This window comes from Myotis myotis, unplaced genomic scaffold (genome assembly GCF_014108235.1).
Source record: "Myotis myotis isolate mMyoMyo1 unplaced genomic scaffold, mMyoMyo1.p scaffold_m19_p_13, whole genome shotgun sequence".
Lineage (NCBI taxonomy): Eukaryota > Metazoa > Chordata > Mammalia > Chiroptera > Vespertilionidae > Myotis > Myotis myotis.
The window spans coordinates 18,381,272-18,404,984 of NW_023416317.1; the positions used below are offsets into that span (position 1 = coordinate 18,381,272).

The following is a 23,713-nucleotide window of genomic DNA, read 5'->3' on the forward strand; positions in this document are numbered from 1 at the left end:
TTAGTCCTGTTGAATGCAATGGATGGTATTTTGAATTCCTGGGTTAAAAACAGAATTGAAAATCTGAAATGCCTTTACAGAGCGGGCAGCTAAAGTTGCTGAGCAGCAGGAGAGAGAGCGAGCAGCACAGCAACAGCAGCCGAGTGCTTCTCCCCGAGCAGGCACCCCTGTGGGGGCTCTCATGGGGGTGGTGCCACCACCAACACCAATGGGGATGCTCAATCAGCAGTTGACACCTGTTGCAGGTAAAAACAGGAGCTAAGACCATTTTTTTCCACTTTAAGAAATTCCTTCATTTTTTTTTTTTTCTCCAATGAGGAGTAGGCCACAGTCTCTAGGCTTTCCTATGAGAGATTCAAAGTTTGAAGTCATCCATGTTGTCCTTACATTGCCTTTCCCGTATGGGCAATGCCTCCCCTCTGCCCCAGAAATGGGCCCTGGGCCCAATCCTGGGAATTGTTAGAGAGCAGCTCTTCCCTAGCTGTGGGCCTAGTCTAGCGCTGTTCTCCACCCCAGACTGCTCTTAATAGAGCATTATAGCAGAAAATATAAATAGACCCTGAATTCTCTTCTGGAGAGACATCCAAGAGAAAACACAAAACTATTCTTTAGGCGATGTTGACTTTTCCATCTCATTCCAGTATTCAGTTTGCCTTGTTCTGCTGCAGCCATCCTTTAAAAAGACTGACCATTTAAAAGGATTTTTGACAATGAATTATAAATCCTTTCTTGGTCACCAGTGTGCATGACTGCTAAGTGGAATACAAAGTCCTTATTCAATTCATTGTGCCCACTCTGTAATGCTTTTCTATTTAATTACATTAAACTGCATTTTCTGTTAGTATCCCAGTCACATATTCAAAAAAAAAGGAAAGAAAGAAAAGAAAATGATGAATGTGGTTTGCTTGTGTGTGTTGTCTCTGGATCTGGTAGCTACAAGCCTCCAACGAGAAGCCTGCAGACCACTTCTTGGGTCCCTCCTTCATGATTTCTCTAAACCTGGTGAGGTCTATACAAGCCCCCTTTCTCCTTAAGCAAAAGCAATCTGACCTCTTTTCCAAGGGAGTCTAAGACAGTCTTTTTCAAGGCAGGCTCCATTGGGATGCTGTTTTTGTTCTTGTTTTTGCTTTTTTTGTATTTGCTTTTTGAGGAATAGTAGCATAAGATAACTTTTCCATTGTTGCTCCTACCTTTCATGATGGCAAGTTCTCAAATGCACTGTTGCTGAACTAGCATTTGCACTCGCCAAAGCACATCTGAATCATGGCTGTTCAGTACTTTCAGTGTAACTGATGTTGATCTAACAAATCTTGTAATTGCCTGCTCTATTCCATGGCCCATTTTGGTTAATGGGGTTCCAAAGGTTTTAGAAATCAGGCCTCGAACATGGGGACCTTGAAAGTTAGAATTCCCTTATTGACATCCTGTTCTATTTGATGTGTGATATTGTAGCACTGTGCCCTTGACTAAAAAACCCAGGGACACATTAACTAAATGAATTCAAACAGCTAAAAACATTAAAAATAAAAAACAACCACTGGGGGTTGGGGTGGGGGGAGGAAACACAAAACCAGCAGCTGCAGCATTTTAGCTCCCTGTTGGGGAATAACATAGAGCTCTGACGGGTGAGGAGGATGGGGCCAGTTTTTAGAAAGCCCCTGTTCCATTATTAAGTGTGTACCGCCCAGACTTCTGGGCCATGGGAGTGAAGGGCAAGCATTCTCTAGAGTAACCAGTCTACAGTGGGAACTTGGCAGCTATCAGGGTGATCTTTCATGGGTTTACAGGTTGCGTAGGGCCTCAGTCTTAGCCTGGTTACTGTCTGAGACCAGCTTTGCTTACAAGCATTGAAGCTCATTTGAACACATGTGACTGGGATAATAAATGCCAAAGTACAGTTTAATGAAGACAAGTGTCATGTCTTTCAGTTCTTAATTTCTTCACCTTCAGCCCGTGAAGGGTGCGTTCAGATGGGCTTTTGTAATTGAAAGCAAAGTCTCCTAACATTCTTAAATTCCCTAAAAGCTATATCTGGTGGTGGTGTTAAAAGGCAGTTTGGCAACATTGGATCTCCTCATGTTTAAGGTGATGGTGTCTGTTCAAAAGTAGTTTCTACTCTCTGAACTCTCATTTTTTAAAACTGAAACTCATAATCCTATTTCATGTATAGAGGTATTATTTAAAATTTGTTTTATTGGTTCATATAATTGTACATTTTTCAGTCAGCTTAGATGTGACTCATGACGCAGACTGAATCTAAGAATTATCAGTAATTTTATAGCTTTAAGAGACTAAACTTTTATAAATAAATACCTTTCAAATAATTCTTTAGGGAAAGTCAGAGAGTAAAATTCTTAGAATCTGGAGTTTTCCACTATTTCCCCAAGTCTCTCTACAAAGAATCTTTTATAAAAATGAGGTTTGGCACCAGTCCCTCAGCCCTCCCTTTGTGCAAGAAGTTGTGGCCAAAGGTGATTGCATTTTGGGGGGAAGTATTATGTTTTGTTCATTGTGATCATTTCAAATCCTAGAAAAGTCAAGTTGTTTTTCTTGCTTAAAAAAATGTCGTGTGGCTTCAAAGGTCTTTTGATAGGTGAGTTTTTGACAATTTGAAATTATTTTCTTCCTTTCACTCCTTTTGCCAAAAATACTTGTTTCTTGAAACTCTTCCTTAGCTAGCAGAAAATATTTTATCCTGTGGAGATGCACTTTGAAAATAAAGGAATAAAAGACTGTTCACAGAAATTCTGTATCACATTTAAAATGCTCCCTGTTAAATGAAGGTTTACGTGAGGACATTTGTGAGTGTGGAAACAATGATGACAATTGGCATTTTCTCATGTCAGCAGAGCCTGATTCTCCAGCCGTTCCTCCCTAAGTGCAGGCTGAGTGACCTGAACTTAGGTTGGCTTGGGAGGGTTTAGTTTTGACCTTTATTTTAACTTGTTTGAGATCTAAAGATGAAACATCAGACGTTGTGATGGCTCTTAGTGGTTCGTCAGTCAAGCTCCAGCATGATCCATTCGTAGCAACAGTGGTGAGGCTAGAAGGGAGGAGGAGTAGATGGAAAATTCTTGCCATCCTCCCACAATCTGGAGAACCATGCTTTGTGATCAGGGCTGTGCACCTCATTTACCTCCATTCCAGTTTCCCCATGATAGGCATATGAGTGTGGGCAGAGTGGAATGATGGCGTTATTACTGCTCAGTTAGAAACACAGTCGCAGAACTGGTCACTCTGAATAGCTTGCAACAACCATGACCTTGGAAAGGCTGTTACTGGAACTCTTTATTTTTACCTGAAAACATGCAGTATATTTATCCCAGGAAAAATAACTACAAGTAATAATATACTAAGTACTAATTCATCCAGAAATGTTGGGTTTCATATTTATAACTTTTTATTTTGTTCATTTTTGCAACAAAATAATTGCACTAATTGCTGTTGTATCATGCAATACTAAGGGTGCTTTATTCATTAGTAGTGCATGTGGGAGGTTTGTTATTACTTAGCTCATGTTGCATGTTAATGATGCATGTCTGAAATTTATTGTGTCCTTCAAGGCATGATGGGTGGCTATCCGCCAGGCCTTCCACCTTTGCAGGGCCCAGTTGATGGCCTTGTTAGCATGGGCAGCATGCAGCCACTTCACCCTGGGGGGCCTCCACCCCACCATCTTCCGCCAGGTGTGCCCGGCCTCCCGGGCATCCCACCACCGGGTAAGAACTTCATCCTCATTCACTCATTAATCTCATCTTTATGTTCTCTTTTTCCTACCTCAGCCAGTTGTTTTAGGAGGCACTTACTGCCCATTATGAGCAGGCCTTCCCACACTAAGAACCCCAGAGATGTCAGCAGGAGGGCCTATCCTGTGTGTGTAGATGCCTAGCAGCAGCACAGGACACATGGCAGAGACCAGATTCAGCAGACCTAGGGGCAGGAGGCAAACTCTAAAATCACACAATTTAACGTGCTAAAAAAGTCAGACACAGCCTAGGAAGTCGTGACCTCTTTATGAGTAAATAAAATTTCTCAAATTTCTAGTTGAGAGTCACATATAAAAGCACTTTTTGCTACTGAGTGCATTACTTCCTCTGATTCAGTTCTTATCTCACAGAATCTTGTATCGGGTCCCTACTGTATCTCTTGCTTCTCAATCAGCACTTCTAAGGAATTGAAGTCACTAATGTGGAACTCGTCAGAAATCCTTCAGTCAGTCCTTTTAGGAACAAAAAGGAGGGAGGGAACAAATTTGCACTGAGCTGGTTTTCTGTATCTGCATTCCCTAAGAAGCATGACAAAACATGTTAAAGGACAACATAGTCCACTCTACTAACTGTAGACACTGGTTTGTCTGTGGACAGAAGCTCAGAAGTTATTTTACATAGAAACATAAATGAAATCCAGCTTTAGCTACAGTGTTACTTTATAATTAATTAGTAAGTTGAAAGTTTATTATGAAAGGAAAATCACAAGTTCCATATTAATTGTCATCATATTCAAAAGAACTGACTGACCCTTAGCTGTAATCTGATTGGAGGGATTGTGATTTTAAGACAACTTGGAATTGCATTTGGTCCATTATCCAAAATAAAAGCTAAAGACTCAGCCCAGATGATAAAACGTAACAACATGAGATTTTCTTACACAGTATTGGACCTACTGATCATAGGGTTATACAGAATTCCAAAGAATGCTTCAGAGGGTACACCCAGCAATGTGCAGGGTGAGTAAACATGGTGGCTTGGCCTAGAGCCTCCAGCCACATTCTTATTACTGGAGACTTACTAGAGAATAGTCATAACTCCAAAAAAGTGTTTGATCCAGATGTATCCAAAGAGGGAAATATTTGTGGGAGAACATGTTTCATTATGTAAATGGTGGCCTGTGTGTGAATTGCTGTTGCAGCAGAAGACAGTCATAAAATGGCTGTGCCCGTGTGGCAAATAGAATTGGCCTTAACTCAGTGCCTTCTCATCTTGGCAGAGTGTCTAACTGAGTCAGCAGACCAGGTTAGAGCTGACTTCTAAGTACACATGGGACTCAGTGGGAAACACGTCTAAGGCCAGAACTGTGTAGGTAGCAGATATCTTTGGTGGGTGTTGGGGCACTGCTGTTTGCCTTTTCCTCTTCAGATTTTAAATTGTATTTGAAAGGAACAACACACCTGATGTAGTCAGGGCGACAGGGAAGAAACACTTTTAGTGCCTACGTCCACACATTTCTGATCAGGCTTTGAGAGGAGAATTCAGTGAACTCCTCTGGGGCCCACATTCTCACCTGCAGCTCCCTAGCGTGGCATTTGTAAATAGAGGAAGGAGAGGGGTCTGCTGATTTGTTTGTGCTGCTCTACAAAGATTGATACCAGCAGCTCAGGGAGGCCCACTGTGTTGTGGAATCTTAAGTCTGGTGAGTGTCTGGGAGGCAGGGGTAGGTGTTAATAATATGTTGCAGCTTACCCACCACAACCTCTTCATTCATTCATAAATAATTATTAGGATCCTATCATGGTCATCCAGGTGTGCCAACCCTTCTGAGTACTTGAAATATAAAAATCCCTGCTTTGAAAACAGAAAGCTTATTTTTACTTACTATTTTCTGTCTAGCAAATGTCTAATACCTCCTAGAAGTAGCATTTAGTAATTCTGAACCTTAGAGTATTGGGCTGGTTCTGCCTGGTCAAAATGTTAACATTTTGAATCATAAGGAACTATATAGAATATGAAGTTAACTCCTCTTGAGCCTTTTATGCAGCCAGTAGGATTTGTTTCAGGTTTAAACAACAACTCACCAGGATTTCTGTTGTAGTTTTTAATGAACCGGGTTTCTTGTATCTCTTTGTTTTGAGAACAGTAAATGGATGGTCCTAGATTATTAAAATAACCCTAGATACTAAATTTAGGACATCTCATTATCATCAATTAGTACCTGTGAGACAGAAATTGTTTATGAGGAGTCACCAAGAGTAATTTACAAAATTATTATCAGATACATATTCAAATATAGTAGGACCATATCTTTCTCTTTCCCTTCATTTTGCATTTGAAGTGATAGCCCTTTTCAAAGTGCTATCTATCAGATGGAAGTGTCCTCTCTCAGCCAACATTAGTAACTCCAGTCAGAACTAGAGGAGCTGGTGGCCTGTGAGGGGACATCAAGGATGTGCCACAGAGCTCATTTAACTATGCACTTGCACAGCCTCTTCCCTGTGTCCTATATCTTACCACACTGCTTTCTGCTGAGCCTGATTGAATGCCATTACTGCTGAACTTAAACACAGGCTTCAGTACAGGAAAATGTGTTGTCAGAAGAAAAATACCTTAAAAATATAGGTGTATTCTGAGTATAGATTACCTAGGGAAATACTAGAATTTTTGCAGGGTTCAAATAATTTCCAAGCCATGAATAACTAATACACATCTGACAAGTGAACTAGCACTGTCAAGTACCTAGGAAACAATAGGAATTTCTGTTTGAAGGCTACATTCTGTGTTGGGTGCGTAGGGTTCCTATCCACAGAGACTCAACTGCAGAGAGATCCATAGGCTTGCATTATAAATGGCATAATTTCTTATCAGACAGTAGTTTTTTAGTCATGTCAACCAGAGCCTCTAATTGAGACATTGCATTCTGAATTACAGGTGTAATGAACCAAGGGGTGGCCCCTATGGTAGGGACTCCAGCACAAGGCGGAAGTCCATATGGACAGCAGGTAAGCCTCCCAGTTGGATTTTCTAGACTTGACAGAGTTCACATTATATTCTTTCTCAAAACATGTACTAAGTATTTTTTTCCCTCACTGTGTGGTCTGCTCTTTCAGGTAGGAGTTTTGGGGCCTCAAGGGCAGCAGGCACCACCTCCATATCCTGGCCCACATCCAGCCGGCCCCCCTGTTATACAGCAGCCAACAACGCCCATGTTTGTGGCTCCTCCACCGAAGACCCAACGGCTTCTCCACTCAGAGGCCTACCTGAAATACATTGAAGGACTCAGTGCTGAGTCCAACAGCATTAGCAAGTGGGACCAGACTCTGGCAGGTAAGGAGAGTCCTTCTCACTAAGTATGAAATCCACGATTTGTTCAAGTCCTCTTGCTGCTATTGCCATATTATAGCCCAGGGAAAATACCCATTTTTTTTATACAAGTAAAATAAATGGTGTATTTAATACAAGGATTTGAATCTTCTTTGTATATTAACATCACACTTTGAAAAAAAACTTTTGCTGAATCTCGAAGCTTAATTTTGTCATAAACATCACTGTCATCTTTTTAAGTATATTCTGAATTTTTAAATTTTTTTAGGCATTTGGACATTAAACATAGATGCATTTGAATAAATTAAAAGTTATTTCACCTCAATTTTCAATTTTTTTTGTGGTTAAACCTCACCTGAGGATATTTTTTCCATTGATTTTTAGAGAGAATGGAAGGGGGGGTTGGAGGGAGACACAGACATGGTAGATTGGTTACCTCTGGCACACCTGGATCATATCTACAACCCAAGTACTTGACTAGGAATTGAAACCAAGACCCTTCAGTGCACAGGCCAATGTTCCAACCACTGAACAACACCAACCAAGGCTCACCTCAATTTTTAAAAGAGAAAAATATATTAGAAAATATGTTTCTGTTAACCTATCAAGTTAGTCATTTAGTTCAACAGACTTATTCATTACAAACTAAAAGAATTTGTTTCTATTCATTCTTAATTTCTAAACAAAAGTTGATAATTTGATTTCTTTTATAAGAGTAGTAGCTATGTTTTACCTTTCTTCACATTTACCTTTTTAGGAGTTTTTCTTCACATGGAAGTAATTATTAATTATCAGGAGTGGCTACAAAAAAATACTAATAACCTAATCTTTTAGGTGTTTGTACAGCTCTTTGGTGAAGTCATTATTATAAATTAGGTAATTTCTAAAATACAAAGCATAAAACAACACATCCCTAGTTAGGTAGTCTCATACCTACCTAAGTGAAGTAGTTTTCTAAAAACCAAGATGTCTAATAAAATTATATAAGAAATTTGCTTGGAAATATTCTGCAGAGTTAAAATTTATAATATTAAATAAATCATTATGTTTTTATGTTCTAATCTATCAGACCTTAGGACTGAGGGAAAATTTGTTACCTTAAAATTCCTATTTATATTCCTCTGTCTGTACTTTAATTTTCAGCTCGAAGGCGTGATGTCCATTTGTCAAAAGAACAAGAGAGCCGCCTACCCTCTCACTGGCTGAAAAGTAAAGGGGCTCACACCACCATGGCAGATGCCCTCTGGCGCCTTCGGGATTTGATGCTCCGAGACACCCTCAACATTCGCCAAGCATACAATCTAGAAAACCTTTAATCACATCTATTACGTTTCTTTTATAGAAGCATAATGAGTTTTGTGGAATAGTAGCCACATAGTTACAGGGGGTGGGGGGAAAGAACAAAGGATGATAATTTTTATTGCATTTTACTGTACATCACAAGGCCATTTTTATATAAGGATACTTTTAATAAGCTATTTCAATTTGTTTTTGTTATATTAAGTTGACTTTATCAAATACACAAAGATTTTTTGCATATATTTCCTTCGTTTAAAACCAGTTTCATAATTGGTTGTATATGTGTAGACTTGGAATTTTATCTTTTTACTTGTTGCCATGGAACTGAAACCATCAAAGGTTTTGTCTTGGATTAGGGTTTTTTGGTTTTTGTTTTTATAAAAGAACAAACTGAAAAAATACACACACACACACACACACACACACACACACACACGAGTTTACAGATTAGTTTAAGTTGACAATGAAATGTGAAGTTGGTCCTAGTTTACATCTTAGAGAAGGGAGTGTACTTCTGTCTGTTTCATGTGCCTGAATATCTTAAGCCACTTTCCCAAAAAGTGTGTTACAGGTGATGTGAAAGGTTGTTATTTAGGTTATACGTGTTTGGCAGACATGGCACATTTGCTCTATTAACTCAGAGGCTTGCTGCAGAAATCTGAAGTCAGTGCTGTGTATCTTTCTGCAGCTGGTGCATCTCCCGGACACCTGGAGAGAGAGTACTTTTTCTTGTGCTGAGTTAGATGTCTATGGTGTCAGTTATTTTTATAGAACATGTGCACAACCCTGAATTATTCTTAGTCTTGGCAGGTAAGTTTAAGGGTACTTTTGATCTATGAATAATAATTCACAATTTATGCCTATACGTGTTAGATGATTTAAAATTTTAAATCTCTTACATTGAAAAAAATATTTGAAGTTCATCCATGGAGGTGATTTACTTTTCAGCATAATACCTAAACTAACAAAGGGCGTGCATCACTAGATATGAGCTGTATCAGAAGCCTAATTGTAAATGGGTAGACCGCCTGTGTATGCAAATGCTTTAGTACTCTTTGTTTCCTCGTCAGAAGCGGCTTTCTTTTTTTCTAAGTTTCTTCGTTGTAATTCTCAACCAGAAATTTAAAACTTCCTAAAATATTTAAAATTCAGCTTGTGCTTTTAAATTTCAAGAGAAAGGCATCATAATTTAAGAAAATGCTCATGAAAAAGTCCATTACAGACCCTAAACACTTGGGTTTGATGACCTTGTCTCATATGACCCTAAAATAAACATTTGGAGGCAGTGTATGATGCTCAGACAGGTAAAAAGCAGCAAATATGGAACAGTGTTTCTAGGGTTTTTGGAAACCTGCTTTATTGTAGCAAAGTGGTTGCCATTGTGGTTGACCTTCCACTGCTGTGTGTAAGTTGAAAGAGTGACTTTCAGAGGATACTTTTTTCTTTTAGTCTGGTATGACTCAATACCTGGTATTTCATTACCATTCTTATTAAATCATGGGGACAAAAGTGTGTAGAATGGATAAAAGTCTCTTGTATCTACATAGGAGGCCCTTGTAACTTAATTGCCTATAGTCAACCACTGGATCTCAGTTTGCATCAAGTATTTTAAATAATTCTGAATTTAAAAAAAAAATGTATTGCAATAGTATATCAGTACCTTATTGTTAAACTGAATCAGATAAAGAAATCTTCAGTTCCTGGTTATTGGGCCATTGAATCATCATGGACTGTATAATACAATCAGATTATTTTATTTCTAGACATCCTTGAATTACACCAAAGAACCTGAAATTTAATTTTGGTTAAGTTATTTATTTATTTCATGCGTCCATTTTATTTCCCTTTTTAAGGTCTGGATGAGACTTCTTGGGAAGTCTCTAAAAACTTTACTGTGGGCTACATGGGGCATTAGAAGCCAGAGCACTCCTCCTCCGGACTCCTTCCCAGTGTCTGGAGGTGCTATCGGAACCACAGACCCGGCCAGGAGCTTCCCTAAGGCAGTACAGAGTCGGGCCAGGGGGCTACTGGGCAGGCCCTAATTAAGTTTTTCTTTAAAAAAAAATAATTTATTTTAGAATCATGTCTTTCTGTATATTAACTTGGGGAATATCAGTTAATATTTAGGAAATTTGAGGTCAGCCATCTTCCAAAAAAAAGAAATTTTGCTCATTTAAAAAAGTACAAGTTAACTATACACCTTTTATCCATGAGTTTAGGAATTGTAGTGATATGGCTTAGAAAGCATAACGGCCTAAGTGTTTTCAAAATATAAGTTCATGTGGAAAAGAATTTTGTTTATGTGTGTGGAGGAAACCTATAGGTTTAAAATAATATGTCAGCCAACTGATTTAAAAGACCTTTAATTGTTTCGTTTTTGAAGCCACCCTTGTCTTCCTATGAGGAAGAATTGAGAGGGGATGCTTCTCTGTGTAAAACTCCAAATTGGTGGTGTTGACTTTTGAGCTTGAACATTTTCAGACTTGATTAAAACTTGGTTTATTCTAATTTCTGTATCAAAAGAGTTTTACGTGGTAACTAGTCTTATAACATGTATGTATTATATGTTTGTTCATCTAAAGCTTTTTAATCCAAATAAAAATGGAGTTTGCAAAGTGATTTGGATTAACCAGATTTGGTTGTTTGTTAAAGCTTGTCTCAGATGTTAGCTTCAAACGGGTTAACTCCTGCAAAGCTTGGTTTTGTGCTGACAGGGATACAGCTGCTAATTTAGGGGAAGAGCGCTCCTCAAGTGTCCAGACACTGGTCCAGGGCTCAGGAGCATTAACACAAAGCCAAATGTAGCCACTGCTGTCCTCAGGATGGGCAGAAATGCAGGTTTCAGTTAAAATTAAAGAGTTACTGATTGCAAAATAAAATTAAATTAAAAAAAGAGTTACTGATTGCAGAAGGTAAAGCATGTCCTAGATCAGTGATGACGAACCTATGACACGCGTGTCAGAGGTGACACACGAACTCATTTTTTTGGTTGATTTTTCTTTGTTAAGTGGCATTTAAATATATAAAATAAATATCAAAAATATAAGTCTTTGTTTTACTATGGTTGCAAATATCAAAAAATTTCTATATGTGACACGGCACCAGAGTTAAGTTAGGGTTTTTCAAAATGCTGACACGCTGAGCTCAAAAGGTTCGCCATCACTGTCCTAGATCATAAAGCCATATAATCCGCTTCAAATAGTTGTTTGTGATCAGAAGAGATAAGTGTCCCAGGTATGTCTTTAACATGCTTATAAGCTCTTAAAACATGACCACACTTTTAATAGAAAGTGTTGGTAAAATCAACCAACTGTTTTCCTCTAATATCACTTTGCAAATCCCTGTGATTCTGTTCTCCTAAGCTTAGGGCTGTGCATACATCTTTGTTCATGAGTATATTTTGGATCAGTGATGTATAAAACATTCCAACTAAACACTATGAGCAAACAAATACCGCCAAGTATTACTCTATTTCTTTTTAGTTTGGAAGTGTGCTAGGTCAGCTGAAGGAAAGTTTAGAACCTAACAGACTGTTTCTAACCCAAAAATTTATGTATTCATTGGATTGCACATAAAAATGGCAAGAAATTTCACATGTGTGAAGACTAAAAAATTGATAATATTCTACTAGAAGAGAAATCCTTTGGAAAGCCTCATGTTCCAAGTGCATTTTGTTTTAAAGAGAGGTTATTCAGTTGGAAAAAATCAAACTTAAAAAAAGATATTAATGTAATTAATTTACATCAGAGAGATTAGACAAAACTTCCAAAATAGGGCTGCTAGATGAACAAAGTTACTATGTTCCTAACTTAGGTATTTTATCAGTTCAGATGATCAAGTGAAGCTCCAAAGCCCAAATTCTTTCCACAACACTACAGTGGAGGTAGATTTCTAGCAATAAATGCTAATTAGGCTTGTCATTCTAGATTGAGTATTGTGGGGGTTCTGTTGTTATAATTTTTGCCTTGTAGTTGACACTAGGGGGCACTGCAGTTCTACAATCGGCATATAAGAGCAATGCCTTTTTGTTGATCCTCACCTGAGGATATTTTTTCCATTGGTTTTTTTAGAGAGTGGAAGCAGGGGGAGGGTGGGGATGGGGTAGAGAGAAACATCTGTGTGAGAGAGACATATCAATTAGTTGCTTTCCATATACACCCAACAGGGCTGGGGATCCAACCTGCAACCCAGGCACATGCCCTTGACCAGGAATCGAACCCGTGACCCTTTGGTGTTTGAGCCAATGCTCTAACCACTGAGAACACTGGCCAAGGTGCAATGCCCTTTAAATGTATTCAAGTTCTCTTAAATCCTTCCAGTGTCTGATGGGGTAGAGTCATATTCCTTAGGAAGGTTAAAGTTTTTTTGAGCCCTGGCCATATTGCTCAGTGGTAGAGCACCAGGTCTTTGCACCGAAGGGTCCTGGGTTCAATTCCTGGTCAAGGGCATGTACCTGGTTGCAGGTTTGTTCCCTGGCTCAGTTGGGACATGTGCAGGAGGCAACTAATCAATGTGTCTCTCTCACATAGATGTTTATCTTTTATACCTCCCCCCTCTAAAAACCAATGGGAGCCGAAACCGGTTTGGCTCAGTGGATAGAGCGTCGGCCTGCGGACTGAAAGGTCCCAGGTTCGATTCCGGTCAAGGGCATGTACCTGGGTTGCGGGCATATCCCCAGTAAGAGATGTGCAGGAGGCAGCTGATCGATGTTTCTCTCTCATCGATGTTTCTAACTCTCTATCTCTCTCCCTTCCTCTCTGTAAAAAATCAATAAAAAATATATTTAAAAAAAAAAAAAAAAAACCAATGGGAAAAATATCCTCAGGTGAGGGTTAACAAAAAAAAAGTTTTTGAAGCAAAGTTAAAAAGAAAGCTTGCAACTTGGTTAACAAAGTTAATTTTTATGCTATAGCAGGGAAGGGGAACCTTTTCTGCCAAGGGCCATAATATCATTTGCTTAATAGAATTCACTTAATATAAATTTATGTTGCTATGAAAAAAGCTCAGATTTATTGGCAGGGCCAGACCAAATGATTTCTCAGGCTTTATAGGGACCAAGAGCCTGATATTCCCCATCCCTGCTCTATAGCATCCAAACTAACGTGCCCTGAAAGTATCTTCAATTTAATACAGTAATTGCTTTGCTAGTCTCCTTGCCTTGGAGTCAGAAATTAACCTGTCATCTTCAAAGGTTTGTTGACCTTCAGTAAATTAGTGTGTGTGTGTGTGTGTGTGTGTGTGTGTGTGTGTGAATAAAACATTTTTTATTGATTTGAGAGAAACATTGATTTGTTCCACTTATTTATGCATTCATTGATTGCTGCTTGTAAGTGCCCTGACCGGGGATGTTGAACCCGCAACCTTGGCATGTTGGGACAATGCTCTAACCACCTGAGCTACCTGGCCAGGGCTCTAATATCCTATATAATAAAAGCCTAATATGCTAAGTGTCCGACCATTTGACCAGTCACTATGACAAGCACTGACAACCAGGGGGCAGACGCTCCGACCTGTAGGTTAGCTTGGGGTCTGGCCAATGGGAACTGAGCAAGATGAGCTGGACACATCCTGGAGTCCTCCCATGGTCCCTCCCCGGCCCAGAACGTACACCAGTGGGGTCTTTTGGCCTGATCCCCCGGCCAGGCCGAGGGACCCCTCACCAGTGCATGAATCCGTGCACCTGGACTCTAGTATATATATGTGTGTGTGTGTGTGTGTGTGTGTGTGTGTGTGTGTGTATAAAAGCTCACCCTAATTGGGTTTGGCTCAGTGAATACAGCGTCGGCCTGCAACCTGAAGGGTCCCAGGTTCGATTCTGGTCAAGGGCATGTACCTTGGTTGCAGGCACATCCCCAGTGGGGGGCATGCAGGAGGCAGCTGATTGATGTTTCTAACTCTTCCTCTCTGTAAAATCAATAAAATATATTGGAAAAAAAGCTCTAGGGAAGATCAACACAAATTTCAGACGAGTGATTCTAGGATGGAGTCAGGAAGGTGGACCAGGGAAGGAACCCACAGCAGATATAGAAGTTAGATTATTTTATTAGTATTTACAACTATTCTTTGTAAAAACGTGTTAAGTATTCTCTATATGTAGCAAATATTAAACTTCTAAATTGGGGGGTGGAGGAACATGGAATAAGGCCATAAAATTGTATCATACCACAATTTTCTTATGCTGCAGTCCAACCAGTAAAATGCCTGTGGTGAGATTCACCAGCAGTTCTTGAGGTGATGCAAGTGCACCTGAGAACCACCTTCCTCCCCCAGGGGCTGCTGACCATCACTGGTCTTCACAGTCCATCTCTGGGCAGTGATTCTGAGTTTGCTTCAGGCAGTACTTTAATGAGATAATCAGTGGCTCTTTATACTGAATTGGTTCCAACATAAATGGACTAAAATTAGAAAAACAAATCCCTAAACAATTTAGGAAGAGTTGTGTTTGTGACAGAGATCATTTGCTTCTTATTCATGAAAAATAAACTTTTGAAACACGTGTTCTTTAATATGTAGCTATTTTCTTGTTTCAAAAGATGTAGAATGTGGCTCTCCAAGCATGGGAAGATGCCTTTGCATTTTCTATCAGCTAACCCAAACTTATTCTGGATCAAATTACAAAATCTCTACCAATAGACTGGGCCTATGATTTAGGCAAGTCTATGGTAGCTTTACACTGTGACGTTTACATTTCTTAGGGAAGGAGCAGCCTCTTTATTTAGCAGCTATTTGAAAGCAGTATCTTCTATCACCGAGGTGTGTGTGAAGCCTGTCTCCCGCCCCAGTTCACAAGAGCTCCATCCAGCCCTTGCATGTTAATGGAGCCTGGCAAGGGAAGGGTTTACCAGAGCAAGTAATGTAATGTCTGGAATTCCCAGCACCCTAGCAAAATGTTTACAAAGTGGCAGCTGACAAATGTAATCTGCATAATTATCCTGGTTACAATGATCTTGTCTGCATTAAACAAATTTTACTTAGGTCTTTTATGTCCATGATTAAATGTGAATTCTGCAAAAAAGTAAAGTAAGTTATAATTTTTTCCCTTTAGAATTTCACCAAGAATTCAGGCTGCACTGAAAGGCATCCTGATTGATCCTTGAATTGTTTAGGAAATAGTTCCTGGACTAGATTCATTTAATGGGTATGTTTTAGGAGGAAATAATTTTCACACAGGAAAGTAGGTATTCAAGCAGTGATAGGAAAACAAAAAAAGTTCTTTTTAAGGCAGTTCTGTGTAAGAGATCTGAAAAGTACATTTTTATTTGTATTTTACAAATTGAGAACCTTTTAATATATATATATGTATATATATTTTATTGATTTTTTTATAGAGAGGAAGGGTGAGGGATAGAGAGTCAGAAACAGTTATCAGCTGCCTCCTGCACACCCACCAGGGACACGCCCACAACCAAGGCACATGCCCCTGACCGGAATCGAACCCGGGACCCTTGAGTCCCCAGGCCGACGCTCCATCCACTGAGCCAAACTGGCTAGGGCGAGAACATTTTATTCTTGAAAAACTGCTCAAACTTTGGTTAAAAACAGCCAACAGTCGGTGGCCTTTTTACCTGGGGCTGCTTTCATTCAGCCTCTCAGCCCCCACCCAGGTCAGTGGCAAAAATTGAGTGGCTTGACCAGTGTGGGTCTGGTGGCAAAAACACAAAACCCAGCAGCTTTACTGCCAGAAAGAATGTAGCATCAATTGGGGGGCCAGGAGGAAGTCTGTGATTTTATTAATTAAAAGAGGCAAAATGGAGAGAAATGAACTAGGAAAACCTACAACATTGCTACCCTGATGTTGCAGTCCTGGTTTGGACAAGCAGTGGGTCAGTCAGATTTAACTGGGAAAATCTAAAATGAGAAAACCTTAGGTAAGTCTCCCACAGAGCTTGCTGCTGGAGCTACCACGTGCCTGGGAAGGAACCATGCTATCTTGGCAGTGATTGATTGCACATGGCACGATGGAACTTTGGGGTGACAGCAGTATCCAAAAACTAGGTTTGAATTTGAATTGGAACATTTATAATGACTGAAATGTTGGTCATGATAGGAATTATACCTCAATGGAGCTGTTTTTTAAAAAAAAAAAAAATCTTTGGTCCTAGCCAATTTGGTTCAATGGATGGAGCATCAGCCTGGGGACTGAAGGGTCCCAGGTTCGATTCTGGTCAAGGGCACATACTTCAGCTGCAGGCTCCCTGCCCTGATCGAGGGTGTGCGGGAGGCAACCAATCAATGTGTCTGTCTCACATCGATGTTTCTGTCTCTCCCTCTCCCTTCCACTCTCTAAAAAAAAAAAAAAAAAATTGCCTACTGAAAAAAAATCTACCATTAGTAACTGATTCAAGAAAAACTGTTCTATAATTTGTCTAATATCACAAAATAATATTCAGTACTCATTAAAGGTCATTATTAACCACGTATGTACTTTTATTAGTTATTCTAGTAGGATATTGGCTATTACATAATTATATTCATCTTTCTTGTTTTTATTTTAAAATAATTATTGATTTCAGAGAGGAGAGAGAAGCACCAATGATGAGAATCATTGATTGGCTGCTTCCTGCACACCCCCTACTGGGGATCGAGTATGTGCCCTAAGGAAATTGAACCTTAACCCCCCTGGTTCACAGGACCATGCTCAACCACTGAGCCACACCCACTGTGCTTCATTTTTCTTTTTGTAAGAACTAAACTGTTAGAGTCAGCCATTAAAATGATATATCATTTTCTTTTACTCAGACTGCCCATTATTGAATACAATGAAATGAGTTGCAGTAAAATACTACCAAATTGTCCAGTTTATTTTTGGTTGTCAAGTTCAGTATGTGACAAAAAAACTGAAAACTAAGGAGTAGCTGTGGAAATTATAAATGTAAAGCTGCCTCTCTATGGTTAATAATTCACCTTTTGTTGAAGGTAGTCAGAATGAAATTAAACTGACTCCGATGTCTTTGTATCAGACACAACTCCTGATCCCTCTCCTTGCCAAATGTACAGGAATGCCATTTTCTGGCAACTAGAGAATGCAAATTCCAGATTAAATTGCCTGGCACGAACTAGGTATCTAAGAACATTTTTATGCTTCAAATTTAATTCTCCCCTCGAATGTAGACTGCACAGAGATGTCACTGAAGTAGAAAATATGGGCTGCAGTTTTCCAAGCATGTTCAAATTCTCCCATGCAGACCTTAGAGCCCGGTGAACACCATCCATACGTGCATAGGAAAGGAGAAACTTGCTGGGATGTTAGCAATGTGTTGTATGTTGGGTTTTTAAAATATTTTTTATTTATTTATTTTATATATTTTACTGATTTTTACAGAGAGGGAGAGGGATAGAGAGTTAGAAACATGAATCAGCTGCCTCCCGCACACCTCCTACTGGGAATGTGTCCGCAACTAAGGTACATGGCCTTGACCGGAATCGATCCTGGGACCTTTCAGTCTGCAGACCGATGCTCTATCCACTGAGCCAAACCAGTTAGGCCTTTATAATATTTTTTAATTGATTTCAGAGAGGGAGAGACAGGTAGAAACATCAATGATGAGAGTGAATCACCGATTGGCTGCCTCCCGCACACACACACTGGGGACCGAGCCTGCAACCTGGGCATGTGCCCCTACCGGGAATTGAACTGCAACCGCCTGGTTCATAGGTCGACACTCAACCACTGAGCTATGCCAGCTTTTGGTTTTGTTGTTTTTTAATCACAGTTTACATTCAGTATTATTTTGTATTAGTTTCAAGTGTACAGCACAGTGGTCAATCATACACTTCACAAAGTGCTCCCCCAACACTAAGTGTATTTTTTAATGAATGTACATTTTTAAAGAATTTGAAACTAGAAAAATTTCATATTCACTTTATTGACTGCTGAAGTTCAGCCTCTGATGCTTCTTCCAGCCTTCTCTGATACTGTCTTTCTGAGGCTTTTCTCCGGTAGACATCATCTGTATTGAACAAAAATTTTACTTAGATTTTTAAGAAACTGAAGAATTAAAAATACTAAGATCTAAGTAATTTAACCAGTAGTATAGGTTGGTCACTATATCTGAATCTCAACATTAATGTTTTTGGGGCTATTTTGTAAATTCTCACCCAAGGATATTTTTCCATTTATTTTTAGAGAGAGTGGAAGGAAGGGGGAGAGACAGACACACTGATTGGTTGCCTCCCAGGACCAGGATGGAGCCTGCAACAGAGGTACATGCCCTTGACCGGAATCAAACCAGGGACCCTTCAGTCCATGGGCCTACACTCTATCCGCTGAGCCAAACCAGCTCATGCTCAACATTAATTCAATGCCAAAGTAATTTAAAACATGAGTTAAATAAGGCTATGTTAATGAAGTTCTGGACTTCAATAGCACGGTAAGAGTTGGTATCTTCACTCTGGCTGGTGTGCTCAGGGGTTAGAGTGTTGAGCTGCATATTGTAGGGTCTGGGGTTCGATTCCTGTCAAGGGCACATACTTTGGATTCAGGTTCAATCCCTGGCCCTGGTCAGGGTGCTTGCAGAAGGCAACCAACCAATGTGTCGTGTGTCTCTGTCATATCAATATTTCTCTCTCTTCCTCCCCACTCCTTTCCACTCTCTAAAAATCAATGAAAAAAAATCCTCTGATGAGAATTAAAAAAAAAAAAAAGTATCTTCAAAGACAGGATCATATCCTATCATACCTCTTAGCAATGATTTAAGATTTTAAAACTTCCCTCACTTCCGTATCCCCCACAATTTCTACTCTCGAAATCATCCTTCTTAACTGAAGCATGGCCCCTCAAAGGCACTTCCCCAGCTGTGGCTCTGCTGCTCCCTCTCCCACACCCAAGAACTTGGGGTGGGGAGCTGAGGTCAGCTTCCTTGTTCTCAGCTGCTGCTTTCTGGACTTCTGATTTGCCACCCTCTTCCTTCAGGGCTTGTGCCATTTGCCACCGTCTTCTCTGCACTGGTACCTGTTCTCCATCACTTCCTTTTCAGTCACTGAAAACAGCATCTAGCTCTGGCTCCTTGACCCTATCCTGTCCCAGGCAGCACCCCTGTCCCCTTAGGGATAAAGCACTAGCCTCCCTCACTTCCCTGCCTTCCCCACACAACTTCTGCCACCCACTGGCGCTGTTCCTATGAAGTCATCCATCCATTCTGCTCTGACCATCACCTCTACCACCTTTCTAGCCCTTCTGTCCTTGGACCTTTACCAACTTCTTCCCCTGAGTACCTCCCTCCGCCCCCACCCCTCCTTCTCTCTTCCTGCCCAAACCAGCTGAAATTCCCTCTCTGATCAATAACTTTTTTTTTAATTTTAATATATTTTTATTAATTTTTTACAGAGAGGAAGGGAGAGAGATAGAGAGTTAGAAACATCGATGAGAGAGAAACATCGATCAGCTGCCTCCTGCACACTCCCTACTGGGGATGTGCCCGCAACCCAGGCACATGCCCTTGACCGGAATCGAACCTGGGACCCTTCAGTCCGCAGGCTGATGCTCTATCCACTGAGCCAAACCGGCTTCGGCTGATCAATAACTTCTTGACACACCTTCAAAGCCCCAACCACAGAATAACCCAACTTCCTTCTCCATGCCTCACTGCTTGCTTTGCCCTGTGGGGCCAAACTGATGCATCTGACTGGGTCCACTGTGACGCCTGACAACCGCTTCCTCAGCCATGACCCTGACCCTTCAACCACCCCCAAATGGCATGAACTTTCTCCCAGAGAAAAATCATCAGCAGAGAACTCTTCCAGCTACCTTTCAAGGGCTACTCCTACTGCCCTGCTCTGATCCCATTCTCTCCCACCTAAGGGCTGAGGCATCTCCAGTGGGGGGCCCTCTGCCTTGTTCATTACATCCTCTCATCAGTGCTCATTAAATACTGATGAATGGATGAACAAAAAGACTAAAAAGCGCTAAAAAAATTTTTTTTAAATGAGGATTGGCAATTCACAAGAGATTCTTTCTGGAGGGACAAAGCAGAGCGGGCCTGGTGGTTGGGGAAGTCTCCCCAGGAGACGAACTAGCACCAGCCGTGGGCAAACTACAGCCCGCGGGCCTGATCCGGCCCGTTTGAAATGAATAAAACTAAAAAAAAAAAAAGACCGTACCCTTTTATGTAATGATGTTTACTTTGAATTTATATTAGTTCACACAAACACTCCATCCATGCTTTCGTTCCGGCCCTCGGGTCCAGTTTAAGAATCCATTGTGGCCCTCGAGTCAAAAAGTTTGCCCACCCCTGACTAGCCTGTGCGGAGCTATAATGCTCAGCAAAGCAGCGCCCGGCATTCCGTTCCCAGTGCTGGGCCCTGGTGCCAATGACCTGCCTGTAGAAACAGTGGTAATCAGCTAAGCGAGCAGACCAGCTCCCTCCAGGGTTTGGACTACAGAGCCCCGAGAGGACTGGCCAGTTAGCAGTTTCCATGAATGCCCAGGTTCCTACCCCCGTCTACCGTGCAGTGAGCAAGTCTGTCCCCGAGACAGCAGGACACCAGCGGGCTGGCGAGGAGAGCGTCCTGAGTGGAGTCCCGTGCACTCCCTTCAACGTGTGAGCAAGGTCTCAGGGTTGAACGCCGAAGTGCCTTTGTTGCCCCGCTTACAGGAGACCCCGTGAGCCCTGGCGGGTCTCCAGGGCCCAGTGAATGGAACCGCACTTGCCCGCCCGACGCGGAAAAAGCAGTTCAGCGCTGAGTGGAAGGAGCGGTCTGCAACCTGGGAATGACGACCTCCCAGGGGAAAAGGCCCCATGCCACCTCCTGCCTTCCTGAAATGAAACGGAGGCTGCTGCATGCCCACTTACAGAAGGTCTCCTTGCCCACGCGCACTTTAATCATGATCCACTCCATCGTTCCTCCCAGGACAAAAAAGAAGGGCAGAAACCTGTAGACGCCGAGTCGCTGCTTTCCGGGCACCCACTGCAGAACTCGCCTCACCTGGGCCCTGGAAAACATGCCCAACCGAGGTCGCGGAGAGGGGTGCGGAGAAACCAGGGCCGACGGGAGCTGCCTCAGCCCCTGGCCTGAAGCGCCCGGGTGGCGGCGAGGCTGTCCTGCCTGCCCTTGCAGAGGCCAGCGGTCGAGTTCACCGCGCCATCGCCACCCGGTCTCTGCTCCCGGCGGGTAGATCTGCAGGAGCCCAGCGCGGAGCTCCGGATCCACCAATCAGAGCACGGCAAGGCGCGGGGATTCGCCAGTAGAATGTGGCGGAGTGCGCGTGCTCCGTGTGGCCGAGCCCGGAGGGGAGCTCGCGCAGGCGTCTCGGCTCCGGAGGCGGGGCGGGGCTAGGGGGCGGGGCTGGGGGCGGGACCTCCCACGTGGCGACGGCCAGCGGGGACCCGGGCCTCCCAGTGAAGCTAGTGCTGGGAGTCGGCGGCCGTCCCCCACTCCCCTACCGCCCTCCTCCCCACCCCCGCTCTGCCACCGCCATCTTTTCCTTTAAGTCCTGATGGAAGTGATGACCCTCTGATGGACTAAGCGTGTGCTGCACCGTAATATAATTGCAATTACGCAACGCCTTGCATTTATTTCGGAGTCCGTGAACGGTGACCAGACTTCTAAAAATAACAGAATTTAATATGCCTTGTTGAAAGCTGAACTTGGTCATCACAACAAAAGTCTAGGTAAGCATTTTGCGACAAGCAACCCTAAAATTAATGAAAAGCTTTCCTGTGTGGGGCACTTACCGTTATGAAGGGACTTGTACGTGCTTTTGATACATCATCTCACAATCGTAGAAGAACTAATGGTTCAACACGGATGGGCTTTGATAAACCACATCTCTGCCCCGCACACAGTCCCTTAGTCTGTGCCTCAGTTCGCTACACAAAATGGGGACCTTCCTCTGATGCTGGTAGGATTTAGAGATAATACAAATAAAGCCTGAAGTATAACTGATCAATTAGATTAGCTGCAATATGATGATGATGATTTATAGAACCCTTGCTCTTTCTATGTGTTCCGAAGCCTATTGGACCTCGCCTCTATTTTCATCATCTCCTTTTCCAGACGGAGAAGTGAGGAGTTGAGGTTAAGCCAGGCAGATGCGGAGATCTGACTTGAAGGCCTTCACTCTTGCTGAGGTCTAATGAGGCTGTCACCTCATTACCTCTGAGAAGGGAGACAACTATTAGACAATCAAAGAAAATAAAATGAAAACTAAGACCCAAGAAGAGAGTTTGGTGATATAGGCACAAAGCTACAAAAACAGGCTGAAAACGAGAGAATGAAAGCAGGGCCCCTGGATAACCTGCCTTCTGGGGCCAACACGTCAACTGCCCCACTCGATGCTCCCTCCGTCTCCCTGGTGACTCTGGGGCCCATCTCCCGCCCAGAGGAAGCCCACGTGCGGCCGGCTCCCCAGGGCGCACCTGCTCACTGACTCCTCGGGTGGGCGCAGCTGTGGGCCTCCACCCGCATCAGCACCCGGCCAGGGGCTGACACACAGTAGGTCTTCAGCCAAGGCACCGTGCTGTTCACAAGTATCACACCCTGGGCAACAAAGTGTCCAGAGGGCCAGCCCGCCGCTAACAGCCCACCCGAGCTGGTCCGGCCTCCTCGGGGCCCGGGGCATTAACTGATACACGTGCGGACTTGGAAAACGCATCTGAATCGCAGAAACAAGGTGGAGGGTGGTCCCAAGCAGGGAAGACGAATTTCGCTGGAAAGTCCAGCGACGTTGCTAGAAGAGACCGAGGCACCTCAGGGGGGGCCTGCGCGGGAAGCCAGGAGGGGGCTGGCCGGTGCAGCCATTAGCTGAGGTCTCACCTGGCAGGCGCAGTGGCGCCTGGCCCACCGCCCGAGAGCGGAAGGCCCGGCCCTGCTCCGAGTTAAAAGGAGCTGAAGAGGGTCACCTGGGTGAGGTGCGGGGCGGGGAGCAAAGGGGCAGCTTCGCCGCTGCGGGCCTCGCCATGCGTGGGGCCGGGAGCGCGCGCGGTAAGGTAAGGGCTCTTTACTCGCTAACGGGGTGGAAGGGACCTCAGGTCCGCGGGCAGTGCTGGTCAGGGCAGAGGCGGGAGAGGGACCCCCCGCGGGGCCGGGTGAGGGCAGAGGAGCTAAGGTCGGGAGGACCGAAGGTGGAGGCAGGGGCGGGAAGACCCGGCGTGGAGGAGGGAGAAAGGACGGGGGCCGGGTGGACCCGCCGCGCCCCCCCGTCCGGAGTCTCCCGGGAACGGCTGTTCTTAGGCCCCCGACCTCCCGAGAGGGGGACAGGAGAAGCCGCCATCGCCGCCGTGGCGACCTAAGGGGGGCGCAGAGAACTCGGCCGCGCGGGCGACTCGGGGGAGGGGCAGGGGGCTGGGGAGCCAGTCTCGCCCCGTCCCGGGGCCTCCCGCCTCCCGGGCCAAGGGGCGCGCCTATTGGCCGGCCTGGCTCCGCGCGCCGCGCCCATTGGC

General features: G+C 43.1%; 2 protein-coding genes across 25 annotated transcripts in view; one reads left to right on the forward strand and one right to left on the reverse strand.

Moving 5' to 3' along the window:
- Positions 1–10,952, forward strand: part of PBRM1 (polybromo 1) — a 134,826-nt gene extending 123,874 nt beyond the window's left edge. For 10 of the 24 annotated variants that reach the window (XM_036331957.1, XM_036331960.1, XM_036331953.1 and 7 more), the window contains 5 exons: positions 81–245; positions 3,564–3,719; positions 6,642–6,712; positions 6,821–7,037; positions 8,178–10,952. In XM_036331957.1, the coding sequence (XP_036187850.1) occupies positions 81–245; positions 3,564–3,719; positions 6,642–6,712; positions 6,821–7,037; positions 8,178–8,350 (782 nt within the window). In that variant the 3' untranslated portion in view covers positions 8,351–10,952. The remainder of the gene's footprint in view (positions 1–80; positions 246–3,563; positions 3,720–6,641; positions 6,713–6,820; positions 7,038–8,177) is intronic. The other 14 variants (XM_036331968.1, XM_036331971.1, XM_036331970.1 and 11 more) reach the window with 6 other exon arrangements.
- A 7,227-nt stretch (positions 10,953–18,179) lies between these two features.
- On the reverse strand, positions 18,180–21,479 carry SMIM4 (small integral membrane protein 4). The gene is made up of 2 exons (XM_036331985.1): positions 21,125–21,479; positions 18,180–18,283 (listed from the first exon to the last, which is right to left on the reverse strand). Exons 1-2 carry the CDS (start codon positions 21,273–21,275, stop codon positions 18,192–18,194), a joined length of 243 nt encoding a protein of 80 aa, XP_036187878.1. The 5' UTR covers positions 21,276–21,479; the 3' UTR covers positions 18,180–18,191.
- Between the last annotated feature and the right edge of the window lie 2,234 nt (positions 21,480–23,713).